We start from the raw sequence: 21,242 nt of genomic DNA, 5'->3' as shown, positions 1-21,242 counted from the left end.
CCCACCCCCCCACCCCCCGCCCCAACGCCCCAGAGCCTCGGGCGTGCGGCGGACCCGGAGTGCGCGGAGCCAGAGCGCCGCGAGGGGCGCGGGCACGCGGGTCTCGGGACGGTCCGGGAGCGGCTCGGTGCGGGAAGGCCTCGCCCAGTAGCCGCCAGCGGGAAATCAGTGACCAACAAGGCGGGGGAGCGGGGACCCGATCCCAGGACCCCAAGATCAAGATCCCCGCCGAAGGCAGACGTCCGACGGACTGGGCCACCCAGCTGCCCCTCATTAACAAGGTTCTAAGAAATGCTTTCAAAAAATCACAGAATTTGAGAATTCCGGTTTGAAGAAATTATTCTGAAAATTAAAACTAATACAAATGTCAAGACCTAGTGAATGAAATATACTTGTACGGTAGCTTAAGATTTTATGTAAGAAATAAGTACATCACAAAATCTGGCTTCCTAGACGTCATCGCCAAGCCTGTTAAAACGTTTCACATACACTTAGAACAACAGACAAAATAAAGCCAAAAAATCTCCAAATGTCAGGAGAATAAAGTGAACGAATAAAGCAGGTTAACTCTGCCACACGTGAATGTGGTCCTGGAGTAAATGCTGGTCACATTTTCCTCGGGAGCACATCGAACTGGTAGGGCAGTGGGTACCATATTGCTCTGGAAGCAGCAGCACAGTCACGTTGACGTTGGCAAGAAGGATGCCTGTTTAGGAAGCTGCCATTGTAAGAGTACAAAATTGGACAGTAATGAAAAACTACGGGACAGTACGACTACACATTACCTTTCTCTGACACTCTCTGAAGCCTAAACATTGGCATTAACTGCTGATCTGAAAAACAGCTTGGCTCCTGCCTTTTATTTCTTAAAGCACTGACAATATGGTAATGGCTCCTTTATCAGGACTGTGGTTTTTCAGACACCTAAAAAAAATCATACCACATGATCAGTGAAGAAATTACACAAAGAAATATTTTGGTCTGGAAGGCAAAATAAATGTGAAAACAGTATTAATAAATACCTTAATTTTTATCTATTTTAAAAATTACTATTTTAAATTCATTTGATGTTCTAGCCCTAGTTAAAGAGGAGAAGCCTAACAATAAGCACATGTGATCTCTGACAAAGAAACCAAAAAGTCATTAAATAAAGATGAAAACTCAAAACCTCCGCATTTGAGTCTAAAGTGCAAGTGCATTATCACTGCATTAAACCGACATTCACTGTGGTAAGCTGAAACAGAACAGCCTGGATGCTGGGCTCCAGAATCATTAACAGCTGCATTCCGACTCGTCAAATGTACAAAGCCTTACTGAAAGACCTCCTGGAGTCAGCAATTCGAAATCTCAAGGACACAAGCCATTATCTTTCTGCCTTGGCTTAAGTTAGATGTATACAGAATACATTTTAGGTGAAGATAAAAGTTGTGGTGCTTAAGGGAACATTACAGATGCCAGGAAAAAAAAATTTAAGTGGGCTCCACTCCCAGCATGGAGCCCTATATGGGGTTTGAACTCATGACCCTGAGGTCAAGACCTGAATTGAGATCAAGAGTTGGTTGCTTAACCAACCAACTAAGCCACTGAAGCACCCCAGAAAATTCATTTCTGTACAATACTTTGTTAATCATGCTCTGAGTAAATGTCTCAGAATCCATTGAAAAATAGATACTGTAGATGCTGAAGTCAGAATGAGGGCTTGCAAGATCTTGACAAATGAACCATACAATCCTATCTCTATTGGATGACATATTAGATGAATGAGAAACACTGTCAACCAAAAACTTCGTATCTGGCAAAAGTGTTCAAGAAAGAAGGAGAAATTGAGACATCCCCAATAAACAGAAGTTAAGGGAGTTTATCACTGGTAGACAAGTAAAAGTGCCCTTCAGAAAAAGCTAAAGGGAGCCCTTCAGGCTGAAATGAAAGAATGTTAAACAAGAATTTGAAATCCTATCAGGAAATTAAGAACAAGGTAATGAAAACTACACAGGTAAATACAAAAGCCAGTATTAATGTATTCTTGGTTGGTAATTCTTTTTTTCCTGTATGATTTAAAAGGCAAATGAATAAAGCAAAAATCATAAATCAATGTTAACTGGAACAATGAATAAAGATGTAACCTGTGACAATAGCACTATTAAGAAAGGGGGAAAGCAGGGCGCATAGCAGCAGTGTGTGGATGCTATTAACACTAAATTGGGATTACTCAAACGAGGTGGTTATAAATTTAAGATAGAAAACGTAATCCCCAAGGTAGCCATGAAAAAATACAGAAATGCACAGAATACATAAAAAAAAAAAAACAACTATAAAATAAGACAAAGAAAGAGGAACTGAGGAACCAGAAATACACAACACACATCAAAAACAGCTGCGTGGCAGCTCAGTTCCTTATCAGCAACAACTTCAAATGTAATGATCAAACTCTCCAATTAAACCCCCAAATAGATTTTATAAATATGATCCATTTGTATGCTGTCTGTAGGAGACTTGCTTAGATACAAAGACACAAAAGGGTGAGGATAAAAGGATGAAAAAAATTTCCCATGTAAATATTAACGGAGAGAGCTGGGCTGGCAAAACTGTTTTAAGAGATGAAAAGGACCTTATATACTGATAAAAAGGTCGATCCATCAAGAAGCTGAAAGTACAACAAAAATGCATCCAGTAAGAGAGCCCCAAAATACATGAAGCCAAAATTGGCACAATGGAAGGGAGAAAGACACAGTTCTACTCTCAACAATTTCAGACTTCAACACTCCATTTCAGTAACAGAGTAAGGAGGCAGAAGATCAAGAAGGAAACAGAAGACTTGAAAAGTACTATAAACCAAACCACACCACCCAATAAAAGCAGAATACACAATCTTCTCCAGTGAACACTGTATGTTCTCCAGGAAGGACAATAAATTAGGCCATAAGAAAAGTCTTAATATGCTTAGAAAGACTGAACTTACACAAAGTATCCTTTCCCATTACAATGGAACAAAACTGGAAATTCATAAGAGAGGGGTCACCAAAAAACTCACAAATATGTGGGAAATTAAACAGCCAACGGATCAAAAAAGAAATCACAAGGAAAACTGGAAAATACCTAAACACAAATGAAAACAAAAATACAATATAACATGGAAGGCAGCAAAAACAGTGCTCAGAGAGAAATTTATAGCTCTAAATGTTTATCTTCTTTTTTTTTTTTTTAAAGATCTTATTTATTTGACAGAGAGAGAGAAATCACAAGCAGGAAGAGAGGCAGGCAGAGAGAGAGAGAGGGGAGGAAGCAGGCTCCCCGCGCAACAGAGAGTCCGACGTGGGGCTCGATCCCAGGACCCTGGGATTTTTTTCTTAAAAAAAAAATAATCTTCATTCAATAATAAAACTCTACACCTTAAGGAACCAGAAAAAGAATAGCAAACTAAACTCAAAGCTAGCACAAGGAAGGAAATAAATATTCAAGTGGAAATGAAATACAAACTAGGAAAATAGAGAAAGTTAGTAAGTACAAAAGCTGACTCCTTGAAACAATCTACAAAATTGCTGAAACTTTAGCCAGATGGACTGAGGAGAAAAAAAAAAAACTCCTATTACTAAAATCATAAAATGGAGGAAGAGAAATTGTTACAGATAACAGGATACCATGAACCAACAAACTGAATAACCGAGATGAAACAAATTCTTAGAAATACATAAACTACCTAAATTGACTCAAAAGAAAACAGCTGTAACAAATAAGGAGACGGAATCAGTAATCAAAAATCCCCCAACACAGAAAGGCCTAGCACCAGATGGCTCTACCCATAAATTCCACCAAATTTCTTTAATTTAAAGAATCAACACCAATTATTTTTTAAAAACTTCCCCCCAAAAAATGAAGAGAATACTACTTACCTCATTTTATGAGGTCAGCATTACCCCAATACAAGATCCAAAAGCACTACAGACCAATAAATACCTCTACGAATGTATATATAAATTTAACAAAAAATATTTAAACTGAATGTAGCATTATACTAGAAGGGCCATACAACATGACCAACTAGGATTTATCTCTGGATCTCAGGGCTGGTTCAACATAAAAAAATCAATCAGGCTAGTATATCACGATAACAAAATGAAGGGGAAAACCTCCATGACGTTATAGAAATGAATCCGATGTCCCCCATATATCGACCTCGGTGTTGTTTACTTCTTCACAGCAGGCGGAGACGGTTAGCTGAAGCCCAACGATACCAAATCCAGTTTTTACACGTGCAATTGTTTTAAACATAGCTTAAACAAGCATATCTTTAGCCATCTAGAGCCTGCTTGGTTTGCATACCAGGCAAATCTACACCCAGCATCTGCTACCTGTAAATACCAGGACTGTGAGAGACCACACTGCCACTGCACTTTAGACTTCTCTAATCTGAGACTTCCTGTCTGGCTGCCACCACACTGCCCGCAAAGAGCTGCTCAAACACAGCTGCCCAAATGAAATGGGCTACTGCCACTTTATGGTCATGTTTTTCCCTCAACAGCCCCCAAATCCTAGAACTCACCATCACAACTGACGCGCGCGTGCGTGCGCACACACACACACACACACACACACATACACACAAACACACACAAAAGCATCTGACAAAATCTGCAGCCGTTCCTGATAAAAAGCAGTAACAAAGCGTTTAATAGGCTACGAATAGAAGGGAACTTCTCCAGCACTGTGAAGGGCATCAGTGAGAACCTGCAATTAGCACCTCTCTCAATGGTAAAAGACTAAATCTTCCCCTAAGATCAGGAGTAGGACAGGAGCCTGCTTCTGTTACTTCTGTTCAACATAATCGTGGAATTCTAGCCAGAGCAGTTAGTTATGCAAGGATAAGAAATAAAGGGAATCCAAATTTGGAAAAAGAAGCAGACCTATCTCTACATGCAGATGACACGATCCTATTATGTAGAAAACTCTAAATAAATACATGTATGTAAACACACACAAAAACTCTGTTAAAAACTAATAAACATATTCAGGATATAAAGTCAACACCCAAGAACTGGTTGTATTTCTATACACTAGGCATGAACAATCCAAAAAGGAAACTAAGAGCACAATTCCATTTACAATAGCATCCAAAAGAAAAAATACTTGGGAATAAATTTAACCAAAGATGTGAAAGACTTCCACAATGAAAGTACAAAACATTGCTGGAAGAAATTATAGACGGCATAATGAAATGGAAAGACAGCCTGTGTTCCTGGATTAGATTACATGATACTAAGAAGATCTACAAATCCAATGAAATCTCCATGACAATTCCAATGCTTATCTTTTTCTTTTATAGAAATGGAAGAAAAAAAAAAAGTAAATGCATATGGAACTGAAGGAAACCACAAAACACCAAAGCAATTCTGAAAAAGAACAAAGTTGGAAGGGTGCCTGGATGCCTCAGATAGTTAGACGTCTGCCTTCAGCTCAGGTCATGATCTCAGGGTGCTGGGATCGAGTCCCACATCGAGCTCCCTGCTCAGTGGGGAGCCTGCTTCCCCCTCACTCTCTCCTTGCTGCTCTGCCGACTTGTGCTCTCTCTCCCTCTGTCAAATAAATAAATAAAATCTTTAAAAAAATAGAAAAAAGAACTAAAATTATAAAAATCTTAGAGGAAAACCTAAGTGAAAATCTGCATAACCTTGGATTTGGCAGTAGTTTTGTTAATATAATACCGAAAGCATAGTAAACAAAGTAAGAGAGAAATTAAACTTCATTAAATTAAAAATTTGTGTATCAAAGGACACTATCAAGAGAGTGAAAAGACAGTGGAAAGAATGGAAAAAGATACGTGCAAATCACGTATCTGAGAGTATCCAGAACTGGTAAAGGACTCCAAGAGCTCAACAACAAAAAGATAAACACCCCAATTTAAAAGTGGGCACAAGATCTGAATAGACATTTCTCCAAAGACATACAAATGGCCAATAAGTACAGGATAAGATGCTAACATCACCAGTTATTACGCAAACACAAATCAACTAAAAGAGGTACTACTTCCCACCCACTAGAATGATTATAGTAACAATAAAAGAAATAAAAAGCTCTGGTAAGGATGCAGAGAAACTGGAACCTCATGCACTGGTCATGGGAATGTAAAATGGGCAATTCTATAGAAAGTTGGCCAGTTCCTCAAAAAGTTAGGCACCACATTAGCACATGAGCCAACAATTCCACTCCTAGGTACACACTCAAAGGAACCAAAAACAGGGCTCAGATATTTATACACTCCTGTTCACAGCAATATTATTCACATAGTCGAAAGGTGGAAACAACCCAGGTGTCCATCCACGATGAACGTGATATAGGTGGTATATGTTATGAAATATTACTCGGCCATAAAAAAGAACAAAGTTCTCGTAAAAGAACCTTAAAAATATGCTAGGTAAAGTCCGACACAGAAGGACAAATACTGTAAGATTCCACTTATATGGACTGGTCTAGATAGGCAAAGTCAGACACATAGTAGATGAAAGGTTATCAGGGGGCACCTGGGTGGTTCCATGGTTAAGCCTCTGCCTTCAGCTCAGGTTATGATCCCAGAGCCCTGGGATTGAGTCCCACATCAGGCTCTGTGCTCAGTGGGGAGTCTGCTTCTCCCTCTGGCCCTCACCCCACTTGTGCTCATTCTCTCTTGCTCTCAAATAAATAAAATCTTTAAAAAAAAGAAAAAGATTTGAGGTTATCAGGAGCTGGCAGGAAGGATGAATATGGAGTTAATGCTTAACAGGTACAAAATTTGTTTGGGATGAAGAAAAAAATGGAAATAAATGCCACCGAACTGTACAGTTAAAAATGGTTAAGATGGGGGCGCCTGGGTGGCTCAGTGGGCTAAAGCCTCTGGCCTTTGGCTCAGGTCATGATAGGGTCCTGGGATCAAGCCCCGCATCGGGCTCCCTGCTTGGCAGGGAGCCTGCTTCCTCATCTCTCTCTGCCTGCTTCTCTGCCTACTTGTGATCTCTCTGTCAAATAAATAAAAATTTTTTTTTTAATTTTTAAAAAATGGTTAAGATGGCTATCCATCTCCATAAGCAACACTAGCACACTTAATTTCTTAGAGCAGTTTAGATTTACAGGAAAATGGAACAGAAAGCACAAGCTCCCACGGACTCCCCGCCCATACCCGTATCCATACCTCGCACTGGTTTATTTGTGTCAATAATGACGCATTATTACTACCTTAAGTCCTTAGTTCATGTTATGCTTATTTTACCAGAATAAAGACAAAAAACAAAACAACAAAAAAACGGATGGGGGTAAATCACAGGGACAGAGGAGCCAAGCTGAAGGAGCTCCCAATGGCCAATGCTGAAAAAACTGAAGCCCTAAAATAATACTGTGTAGGATTAGAACCTAAAGTGAAAGTCCACACTAATGGTTGAATAAATAGGAGAAACAAATTTTCATTACAGAAGAATTCCAAATAATATATGCAGATATTCACCCTTCCAGAGGTGGAGCTTAAATCCCTTGGTTCTAAAAACAAACTAACTCCCCCCCTCCCCCAAAAAAACCCTTGGTCCTATTGAGGATAGGCTGAACTTCATGACTTGCTTCTAAAGCATGCATTAGGGAAAAACAGTAACCTCACAGTGGAAAAACCTGGTAGGCACCATCGAGATTAACACCATCTGTTGTAAGTTGTGTTGATACTGTGTACCCCTGATGAGAATAGTACGTCATCCACATCGGTGGTATTTTCTTCCCAAACCAAGAACTCTAGTCCAATATGAGAAATACATCAAACAAACTCAAAGCGAGGGACAATCTACAAAACAGCCGACCAGTCCTCCTCAAACCCATCTAGGTCATGAAAGACCAGAGAAGCCTGAGACACGGTCACAGCGGAGAGGTGCCCAAGTGCAGTGTGGCTCCTAAACAGGGCGTTGGGGCAGCACGAGGACACTGATGGGAAAACGGTGAAATCCCAGTAAAGCCTGCAGTTACGTTACTTGTAGTGTACCGGCATGCACTTCTTTATGACAAGGTTCCTTGGTCACTTAAGATGTGAATGGGGAGAAACCCGGTGAGGGGTCTGTGGGAGCTCTCTCTGCTACCTCTGCAGCTTTTGTTCATAAACCTAAAATCAGTCCAAAAGAAAAGCTGATTGAAAAAGGGAAAAAAAGACATAATATGCAATTTACCTCTTTATTTCTCTACACAGAACTGTTTTGTAGGATCAGAAAACATGTGCTGCAAAGGTGTCTGCTGCGGTCTCTTCCTGCAGGTCTCCATTCCTAAATGGAGCGGGGAGTCTGTATTTGTGCCAAAAAATGGGTAATTCTGAAGACGGCACAAGGATGTGAGAAACCCTAACCTCCCGCAGGACGGGAGCTGAGAACTGTCTGCGTCATGTGCTGTGGTCTGACATAGAGGTCTCCAGCATCATGTCACTTTCATTCATTTCAATTTCGAAGGTTTCTTCCAATGAAGGTCTGGGATCTGGAGTTTTCCTTGAGGTTTCTAGTGGTGCAAGCCCTGTTTCTTCTGTAGTCTGTTTCTCTACTTCAAATTCCCTGAAATCCCACGGAGGTGAAATAATGTTTTTTAGTGTCTTCATTGTATGCACATCAAAGTCATAACATTTTAACTTGTCTTTAATGTCTGCTCCTAGAAGGAAACAACACAAGGAGAATAAAATAAACTCTGTCATTTATCTGTCATTTCCATGGTTACACAGCACTACCTCCATCATTTAGTCGAATGGTACTTTTAAGAGGATGAATTTAGCTCAGAAGAAAAAAAATATGCCAATCACTCTCCTCTTCCTTTTCCCTCGATTCTCAAGAGGGCTTGCTTAGAAGTACATGTGGTTTCAGCTCCCAGTGGCTCAGCAATGCCTGTCCCTAAAGCCCTCACACAGGAGTGGAGCCAGCCAGCAGGCACCTGCCCTCGCCTGCTACAAACCAAGAACCGCTGGCCGGCATTCTGGCACAACTACAGTCTCAAGCCTTATGCACAAAGGAACCACAGTGAAAGGAAAAACCCACTCCATACATCAAAATCTTAAGACGAATGGACAAGAGCCTTCCAACAGAGAAGGTCAACAAAGGTCAATCATTTCGGACATAAACAGTATGTTTATGTTTGAACTGTGTAAGATTACACAGTTTTCAAACTAACAGCTTTCAATAGTAGGTGTTTCGACAGATGACGACATGCAAGTCTTCTAAAAATAAAAATAGTGCAGCACGGTGATTATTCATACTGTACTGTGTATTTGAAAGTTGTTAAGAGAGACTTTAGAAGTTCTCAAGAAAAGAAAACATTTTCTAATCTAGCGTGCACAGTGAAGCACGCTAACCACACTTTAGGTGATCATGTCATAGTATATACAAATACTGAACCATTATGTCATACACCTGAAACTAATATGCAATATGACAATTTCACCTGAATAAAAAAAATAAAAATAGTACATGATGACTGATATACTCGGGAATGTCCTCTGCAAGGCCATTAGCTTCAAGAGAACAGGCAAAATGTCTCTCACTCAATACTCTACTCTCCCTAGCTTTATGGGAATTTTGCATTTAGCCTCACAATCCTCTTTGAATAAAAGAACCTGAGGCTCAGACTTGCCCAAAGCCACATGGCTGAGTGGCAGAGCTGCGATTTTAACCCAGGGTCTTTAGGATGCTTTAAGCTTAGGGTGTTCAGACTTTATGCTTTAGCTTTAAGGAAGCGAGTTATAACATACACACTAAAAAGTGTGCATTACTGGGCTAATCTTCATATATGCATATACCCACATAACCACCACCAGCCCGAAAGAGATCACACTTCCAGCTCCCAGAAAACCACCCCGTGCCCTTTCCAGTGAATACCTTCCCTTCCCAAGTCAGAAGTAATCACTGCTCAAATTTTTCTATCGCCACTGATTATTGTGCTTATTACTAATCTTCACATAAATGGTATGAATCAGTGTATATTCTTTTTGTCAAAATGAGATTCATCTATGTTACAGGACGACTTAATAGTCCTTTCAAGTGTGTAGTACTCTACTGCATGAGCTCGCCGCAATTTCCTTCTCCATTCTCCTATGCACGGCCATTCAGTTATTTCCAATTGGTGTAATTCCAAACGTAGCTGCTGGAAAGAATCCTGTGTGTGAGCACTGGCCTCCTGAGGCCCTTGAACACTGGGAACACACCTGGAAGCAGTATTCCTACACCCTAAGAGCAACATGGTAGATCACCACCCTAACACCCCAAAGAATCACACCTCTTCAGCCCCCCACTCAGGACGACGTGCACTGAGTCCTGGAACTTGTGCTGAACAGAATGTGATCGAAGTGATTTGTGACACTTCTAGCTTTCAAGGTCTTGAGGCTTTAATTCTCTTCCTTAGAACCTGAGACCTCCATGCTATGAAGAAGCCTGAGATAAGAGACCCATAGGCAACCTGGCTATGTCAGCTAAGGTCCCCATCTATGCATGAGTCCATCTTAGGCTTGTCAGTCTGTCAAGTGTCAAGTGTCTGCTGACCACGGCTGCCATTTGTGAATGAGACCAGCAAACGGGCCACCAATCAACCTAGAGAACGCTGAGAAATAATACGGCCTAGTGGGTTGGAGCAGTCTGTGAAGCAGCAACAGATAACGGACTGAACAGGCCCGTTTAACCGTAGCAGACACGCTCAACAGTGTTCCAAAGTGTAGTACACTAACAGGCAGCAATACACCAGAGTATCGGCTACTCCGTGTCACCACCGACGCTCGGCACTACTGGTGTTCTCCACCTGCAGCCAGTGTGGCAGGTGCGCAGTGACATCCCAGTGTGGTTTTAGTCTCACTTCCATGATGCATACTGACACTGAGCCCACCCATTTGCAATATCAGTGGATCTCCTCTTTGCTAAAGCTCCTGTTCAAGTGTTTTGCCCACTAGAGGCTTACCTTTTTTTTTTCCTTTTCAAATTTTTATTTAAATTCTAGTAAATATATAGTGCAACATGGACCCATTTTTAACTGAACTTTTTCTTAATGATTTATAGATTTTTCGATGAATAGAAGTTCTTCGTTTTATTGAAGGCTAATTTAATCAACCCTTTTCTCCTCTCATGGTTTTATGTCTCGGTCTCAAGGTTTAACCTCACTATACCCTCGTTACCTTAAAAAGTTTGTAACTAAGTAAGTACCCAAATACAGCATTTCCATCCAGATTTATCTTGACTTGCTTATTATTACAAAAAAATTATTTAAAGAATTACAGAGCACTGTAATGTGAATGTAAGCCAGCTTAATATCCCACTGAAATATACAAGTTAATATGCTATTAATAGCCTATAAACCCCATTTATGAAGAATTAAGGCCAGAGATTTTCATTTATTAGGAATTAGAAATTATTAGAAACTAAAAGTCTTTAAGATTTTTTCCATCAATTAAATTGATTCTCCTGTATCACAGCACTTTACACATACTCTATAACAGTATTTTGCATTTACGAAGTGCTCAATTTTAAAATGCATGAATACTTAGTAAGTCCTTAATTCCCACAGACTTGTTTCAACAAAATAAATGGGGTTTCTTGATCGAGTTAAATGGTTAGAAAGATAATTTAGAACCTTACAGGAGATTTACAGAGATACACAACAATCCAAAGAATGGAATACAATGTCAGTCAAAGTAATTATAATCTTACCAATGTAGGCTTCAGAATCACCAATGTACATCTCAATGCAATGACCAAGCATCGTGACAGAAAATGTATCATCTCGCCTAAGACCAAGGGCCTGTCAGAAAAGATTCAGCATGGTTATTAGAAGAAAATGTATTTCCTTCTCTTTCTTTTAAAAATATTCCTGCAGGACTCAATTCAAAACACTCCAGGGAATCAGAAGGAGTGGGGAAGGGCGGGCTACAAGAACAGCCACAAATTGATGTTGCTGAGGTTGGGTGATGGCCACGTGGAGGGTCATTACAGCATTCTGTTTTATGTTTGAAATCCCACTTGTCCAGAAAGATTTTCAAAACCGTATCTCCACATAGAGACATCTAAGCCTTCTGTGTTAATTATATAAGAGAGGCAAATTATCCCATCTCCACACACATTTGAAAGATCACACAAACCGGAAAAGCTGTTAGTCCACACTTCTGAGTAGCTCAGAATTCTGGTTATCAGAGTGGCACTTACAGGACTTGATCTCACCTGAACATTTTAACCGATCCTATGTGTGTTTTCTCCTATTTTATCTTTCTCTCCAGATACCATGATTTCATTGATTCTAAGACCCATATATTTTTTTCAAATTGTAACCCTTCGGAACCTGGGAAGTCGTAAACAACCAACAGCTGGCCGTTGCTTAATACCGCTGTCAGCCGCCCACAGCCGTAACGAGTGCCCTGCGACGGGGCAGTGAGCAGCGGGACCTGGCAGCCATAGAGACGTGAACACTCTCAAACACGGGAACTGCCATTGTTGTGGACACTTCCTGGCAGCCTAAGACCTGCAGAGCCAATGTCTTTGTTTGGGAGAAACCTAGTCAAGAGCGGAGTCTACGTACCGGCACCGAGAGCAGACACATTGCTCTGCAATGTCGTACGCAAGTGATTTTGAAGAACCAAAGTCTGATAGAGTACCATAATATCTATTTCACTTACATTTTCTTTTTTATGTAGATAACCACAGTGATCCCCGATGAAAATCTGTATGTCCCAGTATGGCCAAAAAGAGCACTTTTTCCAAGTACCAAAAAACAGGGAGATAAGAAAAAATCATGTAGGGGCACCTGGGTGGCTCAGGTGGGTTAAGCCTCTGCCTTCGGCTCAGGTCATGATCCCAGGGTCCTGGGATCGAGCCCTGCATCAGGCTCTCTGCTCAGTGGGGAGCCTCTCCCCCTCTGCCTGCCTATGATCTCTGTCAAATAAATAAAATCTCTAAAAAAAAAAAAGAAAGAAAAGAAAAGAAAAAGAATCATGTAAAGTTTCAAGGTTTATTTGTGTGTGTCTGTGTTGAGTGTGTGTGTGCATGTGTGTAGTCCACTGGCTTATTAATGGTGTCTTAGATTTGGCAAAATATGGCATGTGGATTTAGGAGAAATTCTTTCCTTGTGATGAACATAGATTGTTTTGTTCACTGACCAAAGTGACCTAAGGGCATTAATTACAACTCCTAAAAAGAGAGACTGGAACTTCTTTTTTTCTGTTTAAACGGGGCCAATAAAGATCACAAATACATGTATGTCTCATTGTACATTTAAGACAAGTCTCATATTGACCTCTCATTTGATGAGACTGCAAAATGCACACAATGCTTTTCTCTGCAAAGGAAAGAAGAAAGCACAAGGTCACCTGAAGAATTTTTAAATGGCAAAATAAACATTACCCAGAAAACAAACAAATACCCCAACACTGCCTAGAAAAGATCTTTTTTTAAAAAAAAGATCTTTTTTAAAAAGAGTGGTAAATGTTAACTAGACATACCGTGTGGAAATAGTCAACAGCATTTTCAAAGTTGCCCATCAGACTGTGGATATACCCTATGGCAGAATAGGTGGACGCATTCTGGGGAATTAACACCAGTGCCTGACGGTGGTAATCCAAGGCCTCGGCATACTTTCTGCGAGAGGATGAGAGAGGGAGTTGGGAGTGGGAAGAGCGGGAAGAAAGAGAGGAACAGTGAGTAGGCGCAGTGAAAACACTGACTTGCTAGGTCTAAGATGAGCACTCATCCATATAAAAACATCAGAAACACTTTGGGAAATCAGAGTAACAGTTCTGGATGGTTCCACCACCGTCTACCTGGACACCTCCCTGAAAGAGACCTTCCAGCTGAGGGCACTCCCACAGGGACCCAGGCCGGAGCTGGAGCCCCACGACACTGCAAGGCCTCCTCTATGGCAAGACAAACCCCCCACACCACCACCGGTTAAAAGAACCAAAGGTCCACAGAAGTTACTTGGGACAGCATTTCCCAAAGCTCTCTGGAATACCTGCCCTGTAGATCTTTTGTGAAAAAAAGGTTCACTAAAGTTTGGGAAATGCTGCAGCTCAAAATGAATAGTAAAGACTCCAAGATATCCTGAAACAGAAAAACCTGTTATATTTTGAGTAGCCTAGAGTTTCCCAAACTTATTTAACCAAAAAAATCTATTTCTCAAAGGCTGCTGTTTAGCACACCATAAAACTCATACCTACAGAAAATGAGTGAGTTAGAATATGGACATGGTTTTAACTAAACCCTACTATCCTAATTCTTCCAAATTAATTTTGAATACCAAATTTTAATCTAAGAAAATAAAAGTATAATTCTTTAAACTTCTAGAATTATATCACCAGAATATAAAAATAAGGAAGTAATAAAAACCACTAGAGATAATTATTTTGATGCTTGCTATATCTGAACAGCAAAGGACCCAGTTGGAAGATCTCAAAATGAAAGTACGGAAAAGAGCACTCGGCAGGCCCAGTCAGTGAAGCGTGCAGCTCCCAAACTTGGGGTTCTAGTTTGAGCCCCACACTGGGTGTAGAGATTATTACAAATAAAAAATCTTTTAAAAAAGGATGGAGAAGGCTACACAAAATTACGTAAACTTTCAGTCACAGAGAATATTTTTGAAAATGTCCTACTTTACTTACTTAAGCTTCCTGCAGACGTGCCCCAAGTTGTTCAACAAAGGTTCCCATTTGTCAACCGTAACCTGAAACACAGCAGCATCAAACCCATGACTCAGGAATGCCGCCTTTCAGATGGACCCATTCAGCCGCACCATCCCACGTACCCACGAAGGCCGCCCTCTTTCCCAGTGCCTACACAGCATGAAGGAGGTATTCATTGGATTCTCCATCTTTCTTTCCTATTAGGAGAGACTTCCTGAGGACACTATTATTATTAACACAACTTTGTTAATGAGCCACACCATGAAGAAGTTCAACTTCTGTATCTCCAGCTCAGAGCTTTCCATCTGCCTACTAAATATTCCTACTTAGAAGGCTCACAAGCACTGCAAATCCAGTACACCGCCCACTAAACTCTTACCCTGCCAGCCCAGCTCCCCAACCTCACGCCCTTCTGAGCGCCTGCCTCTCGTGCCTGGTGCCCTCATCATCCCTAACCCCTAGGAACCACCAAAGACTCGCTCATCAGCTGCCTCACTGTAACACCAGCCCCCATGTAACAAGTCTTGTCTGGGCCCCACCACCTCAGGATAAGGTACAAGGTCCTTAATGATCAACACCTAACCCTCTTGACACATTTCTTGAAGTAAATCCTGTGAACTTAAACTCTATGAACTTAAAATCCAGGCTGTAATGGATTCGCTCCAAGCCGGCACATACTGTTCTCTAACCTTCTATGACCTTCTCCTCACTTGTATTTGGCTGCCGTCTGCGCCTGCACTAGGACGGAGGAGTAAGATGCCGTACCCAAGAGGCCTTCCTGGCCCCTCAAGTCTGGGTTAACCGCCCCCGGTGGGTTCCGTTATTTGCTCAATCACAGCTGTTTTTGTGCACTGTTTAATTACTGCCAATTTAATCTCCAATCCCCAACAGGTCTAAGGGTAGGAACTATCACGCCAGTTTCCTATTGGCTCCCAACACCTTGCTCAGAGCTTAGCATACAGTGGACACACGATCAGTCTAAGCTAACAGGACGACAGACCTGAGCCACAATCTCCAGCCCCCAAGCCTGGCTCCAGAAGCCAGAGCCCATGGGAACAAAAAAACACCCTTCATGATCCTTAAGGCACCACTGCTTCCCTATGGCTACTCTGACCTTTGCTACAGTTAACAACTAAAGTCAACAGTACTTCCCCATCTTCATTTCACTTTTTAATGGGCATTTTATCAATTTCATAGTATTGTGCATTTGTACTTAAACCCATTACTATAAATTTCTGTAAGACTCCACAGTGCCCTCAGATCATCAAAAAATATAGTTTCAACTCTCAGTGTGGTTTGTGATAGTGTGTCTTAAAGCTTTCTGTGCCTGAGAATCATCTTGGGATTTTGCCTAAACTGCAGACTATGATTCAGTGCATCTAGGATTGTGCACTTCTAGTCAGCTTCCAGGTGATGCTAAGGCAGCTGGTCTAGTTAGAGCAGCAAAGCTCTAAGCTATTCAACTCTGAAGACTGGCAGGGTGACATGTGGCAACCCCGTATGAACAGAAACACATTCATTATATACATACTGTATCAACATACAGAAATACCGTGTTTTTAAGTTCCTGGGACAAATAAAAGACCAAAACAGATAAAGCTATGTGTATGGGGACAAGTGGACTGCCCCTTGGCAGGGCTCCAGAGGGAGCTGGGTCTGTCAGTAGAGGAAGCAACAGCCAAGGAAGATTGTGGGCTACAAAAAAGGCTGCCCCAAAAGGAACAAGGTAAAAATGGGACATGGTAGTCAGCAAGGAATAAAACAAAATAGAGGTAAATGAGAAGAATCAAGAACCAGAAGAGTAGGAATATGCAAATCCCTTACCTACAGAAGCTGACAGTATCTAAAATTGTTAATTTCAAAATAATACCCAGGTTTATACATCCAAGCTAGCTGGAAAGTTAGTTCGTAAGCACACATTTTTCACATGGTAAAACCTAGTTAAATATTTCAAACGCTGAGAGATCTAAATCTATTTTTAAGTACAAGGGAAGAAAGAGCCATGATAGGTCTGACTAAAGGGATGCCCGGCCTTACTCCTACAGCACTGAGCACCGTCCATCTACACATTAATCAACGAGGGGGCAACTTCAGTTCCAGAGAAGGGTATCGTATGTTAGAGGATACAGTGCCCACCAGTGTCCACGATCACAACACTCCCCATATCAAATAATCAACAAATATATTCTAATTACTCCCACATATCAAAACTGCAGTCTCTTAGGAAGCAAACAATTGACACCTAGCCTCTCAATTAGAAACAGACCCAATTTATTCCATGTAGCAAGATAAATGCCTGAAATCTCAACATTAACAAGCCATTTGCCAGGGTAAGTATTAGCCCATTGTCTTGGGCAAGATAGACTGTCCTTATTATTGTTCTCATTCAACAGCAAACACATTTAAGAGTAACAGATATTACATAGAATACCTCATTTCCAATTGCTTTAATTTTTTCCAAAGCATCAAGAAACCATTTTTCTGCTGTTTTCCATCTAAAATAGAGGGGGAAAGTTTGCAGATTATTCAGAATTAGCAAGTATACACATAGTAAGAAAAATGAGGTGAATTTCTGTAAATAGTTTATTAAAATTCAAATTCAAATCAGATACATGATTAATTTTATAGCATTAACATCACAGGTCATCAGATTTTAGAAGATACGGTTAATTCTCTTTATTCTTGGTAGTTATATTCCATTAAGTCACAGTGAACACTTTTAGCAAATACTAAACTATGGCTCCAGGCAGAATGTAGGGTCAAGTTCCTACAAACCTATGGTCAACTACTGAACATATAACCTGTTTTCCATGTGCTTCTGTTGACTGATACCTTATCTAACATACATGCTGATGCACTGACACTGAACACAGCCAGCAACAGAACTCATCATCTGTAGCCCTGTTGTGTGGAGGGTCACAAACAGCACATACCAGGCTTGGGATCATTTTAAACAGTTACACCATCAAGAGAAAGCAAAAAAATGTGACAAATGTGACACAAAATAGACTGCAAAAAACCAAAACGCTCGGGTGCCTGGGTGGCTCAGTGGGTTAAAGTCTCTGCCTTCAGCTCAGGTCATGATCCCAGGGTCCTGGGATTGAGCCCCGCATCAGGCCCTCCTCCTCTCTCCCTGCCTGCTTCTCTGCCTACTTGTGATCTCTGTCTGTCAAACAAATAAATAAAATCTTTAAAAAAAACACACAAAAACAAAAACAACGCTCATTTACAGTATGAGAGCACTAATAGGAAAGCAGAATGTCACCTCTGCGTCGTCTGGGAATGTGCATCTGTCTGCAAACAGGAAAGTGCTGACTGTGGCTTACAAAACCAATAGATTGTCTATTAAATCATCACTGTATATTATATTAAAACAGCTCCAAACTTGCTTTCATATATACTAGATCATCCAATTTTTAGAAGATACACACACACACCATAAAAAACACTACAGTAGTACTGATTCGCTGTCTTTAAATTAATGTATAATTTAGTGCGAAGGACTATAAATATTTTTCTCTTTACAGTAGGACACTGAATTATTCTACAAATATCCAAGGATACAGTAATGTCTCGAGTGACCAGGAAACTCAGACTGAGCCATTCTAATTAGTTTACTTTTTGGTTTAACTGCCAACTAAATGAACAACAACAGTTTTGTTTCACAACTGTGAGAAATCTTCCTCAAATGTACGAGTCCAGCTCCTAATCAAGGAGAAGAAGGGCTCCAGGATGCCTCCGAGCCACCCTGTGGGGTACGGTCACTTCACCACTGGCAACAACTGTCCAGTTTTGGAACTATGTGCCTGTGCAGCCCGTGTCCAAAGGAACCAAACTGTTAGCAAATTTAAAGAAATCCAAGAAAACACTTTGTATTTTCTTCTTTTTTTTCAAACTGTCTGCCTCCATCTCCTAAAATGGTACGTATTTATAAACAAAAATCTAATAAATAGTGACTGAGGTTTTACTTCATTTACGGAAAAGAAAAAAGGGAGGATTTGGGGCCTCTCGGTACTTACTCTCCATTCTGAAATGCAACCACGCCAACCTCATGCATAACAAATGGGTCTTCTGGTGCAATGCTGAGGGCTTGGCCAAAGAATCTTTCAGCCAATTTTGAGTTATTGGTCAATCCATATTCTAATCCGATGTACAGCATTGGCAAATGACACCTAAAAATAATGGAAAATTTCACATATTCAACACCTAAAACTTTATAATTCGGCAGAAATTAATTTATCAAGTTTAAATCCTGTCTGCAAAATAACTTAATCACAGCCGAAAAACAAGGTGCTTACTTTTTTCTAACACTTTCTTTATTGATATTTAATCAAGGTCTAACAGGTTTTTTACTGCTTACCTACTACTTCTACAATCAGCAACCTATTCATCTTTTTCATCATTCTACAGTAAAAACAAAAAAATCAAAAACCCTCTGAAGCAGAAGGGCATGTGTGCTTCCTGTTTTCTTCCATGATGCTAAGGTCAGACCCTTAGCCCGGACTGTCTTCCCTCCTCTCCTCTTCTGATTCGGTACTGTGTGTCCTTTGTGACGTGTTCAAGTTCCACTCCTCTTTGTTAAATGCTTCTGCCTTTCTAACCTAAATGGCTCTCCCTTGCGTGGATTCCTATTATCTCAATTCCTATCAGTTCTATGCCAGGGAGTTCAGAAGTATGTCGTGTATACCCCATTTTCACATCCTCTGCAACAGTTCTAGGCACAGATTAAGTACCAATCCCTTAACTGAATCTCCATCTTGTCAGACCAGTAATTACATTAAAAGGAACAGAATAATATTTCTTTGAAGATGGGTCTAAGAAAGTCTATAAATAGTAACCAACTGGATGGTATGTTCTCCGGTTTTAATCAAGAATCATGACTCAGCGGGGCGCCTGGGTGGCTCAGTGGGTTAAAGCCTCTGCTTTAGGATCAAGCCCCGAATCGGGCTCTCCGCTCAGCAGGGAGCCTGCTTCCTCCTCTCTCTCTGCCTGCCTCTCTGCCTACTTGCGATCTCTGTCTGTCAGATAAATAAATAAAATCTTAAAAAAAAGAATCATGACTCAGATAAAGACTGTATCACCTACAGAAGAGTCATGAAGAACTTTTTTTTTTAATTTCTTTTCAGTGTAACAGAATTCATTGTTTATGCACCACACCCAGTGCTCCATGCAATACGTGCCCTCCATAATACCCAACACCTGGCCACCACCTGCCTCCCACCCCTTCAAAACCCTCAAACTGTTTTTCAGAGTCCGTAGTCTCTCATGGTTCATCTCCCCTTCCAATTTCCCTCAACTCCCTTCTTTTTATTTTTTTTTTTTTTAAGAGCTCACAAGGATGCAGAGAGGCAGTCAGAGAGAGACAAAGGGAAGCAGGCTCCCCGCTGAGCAGAGAGCTTGATGCGGGGCTGGATCCCAGGACCCTCAGATCATGACCTGAGCTGAAGGCAGAGGCTTCTGAGCCACTCAGGCGCCCCATGAACTCTTCAAAAGGATTTACCTGGAGAAAGTACTTCCAAAATGGCCAAGTAAGGACCTCTTAAAAACTCTCCTCCATTAAAGAAACAAGAACACTGCCTAATTATCAAAATAAACTTTTTCAAAACTCTGGAAGTTAACCAAGGGGTTACAACAATCTGAGGGGTGTTTGTTCTAGAAAAATAGCTGACGTGTACAAAAGACACACAGAACAATTAGCAATCTGAGCGTCAGAGGTGAGGGGTGAAATCAGTCAATAGAAAGTGTCTGAGACAAAGACCAGATGTTGGATGTACTAGACAAACAATTTAAATAACCTATTTTAAATATGAAAATAGAAATAAACAGAAAATCTTGAGTTGAAAAATAAAATAAATCACTAGAAGGGCTTGGCAGCAGTTTGAAAAAGCTGAAAAGCCAGTGAACATGAAAACAGATCAACTGAAGATTACCCAATTTAAGGAACAGAAAGATAAAACGATGAAGAAAAACGAACAGAACTTCAGAGACCTGGGGGATACCACCAAGCACACCAAAATATGCACGATGATGCATTTGCCCCAGAAAGCAAAAGGAAACAGTAAGGAGCAGAAAGATATTTGAAACCAAAGAATATTTGGGCCCAAACACCTCAAAGCCAAAAAAAAAAAAAAAACCCTTCCAAATAGGCTACTCAGAGGTCCACACCTAGACAAATCACAGACCACTGAAAAGGCGACCCTCCCATCTTTAAAGCATTGAGAATCCTCAACTAATAGCACACAAGAGGCCCAGTGAGATTAACATCTGACTTCTAATCAAATATGTGGAGGCCAAGAAGGCAGACGGACAGTGTTTAAAGTGCTGAAAGAAACAGAGCGCCAACCAAGATTTCATACCCAATAAAACGATCCTTGAAAATGAAGGCAAAATCAAGAATTTATCAGGGCAGGGGTGCCTGGGTGGCTCAGTGGGTTAAGGCCTCTGCCTTCGGCTCAGGTCATGGTCCCAGGGTCCTGGGATCAAGCCCCATATGGGACTCTCTGCTCAGCAGGGAGCCTGCTTCCCTCTCTCTCTGCCTGCCTCTCTGCCTACCTGTGATCTCTGTCAAATAAATAAATAAAATCTTTAAAAAAAAAAAAAAAAGAAATACCAAAGGGAG

General features: G+C 40.8%; 1 protein-coding gene across 4 annotated transcripts in view; it reads right to left on the bottom strand.

Annotated features, from left to right (window-relative positions):
* Positions 1-313: 313 nt before the first annotated feature.
* The window catches only part of CDC16 (cell division cycle 16), a 37,199-nt gene continuing 16,270 nt past the window's right edge, over positions 314-21,242 (bottom strand). For 2 of the 4 annotated variants that reach the window (XM_059377754.1, XM_059377751.1), the window contains exons 13-19: positions 18,643-18,795; positions 17,055-17,118; positions 14,603-14,664; positions 13,448-13,583; positions 11,667-11,757; positions 8,169-8,634; positions 314-924 (exon numbers count right to left, since the gene is read on the bottom strand). In XM_059377754.1, the coding sequence (XP_059233737.1) occupies positions 8,375-8,634; positions 11,667-11,757; positions 13,448-13,583; positions 14,603-14,664; positions 17,055-17,118; positions 18,643-18,795 (766 nt within the window). In that variant the 3' untranslated portion in view covers positions 314-924; positions 8,169-8,374. The remainder of the gene's footprint in view (positions 925-8,168; positions 8,635-11,666; positions 11,758-13,447; positions 13,584-14,602; positions 14,665-17,054; positions 17,119-18,642; positions 18,796-21,242) is intronic. The other 2 variants (XM_059377752.1, XM_059377753.1) reach the window with 2 other exon arrangements.

Source organism: Mustela nigripes, chromosome 15 (assembly GCF_022355385.1).
Source record: "Mustela nigripes isolate SB6536 chromosome 15, MUSNIG.SB6536, whole genome shotgun sequence".
Classification (NCBI taxonomy): Eukaryota; Metazoa; Chordata; class Mammalia; order Carnivora; family Mustelidae; genus Mustela; species Mustela nigripes.
This window is presented reverse-complemented; position numbering and strand designations above follow the sequence as displayed.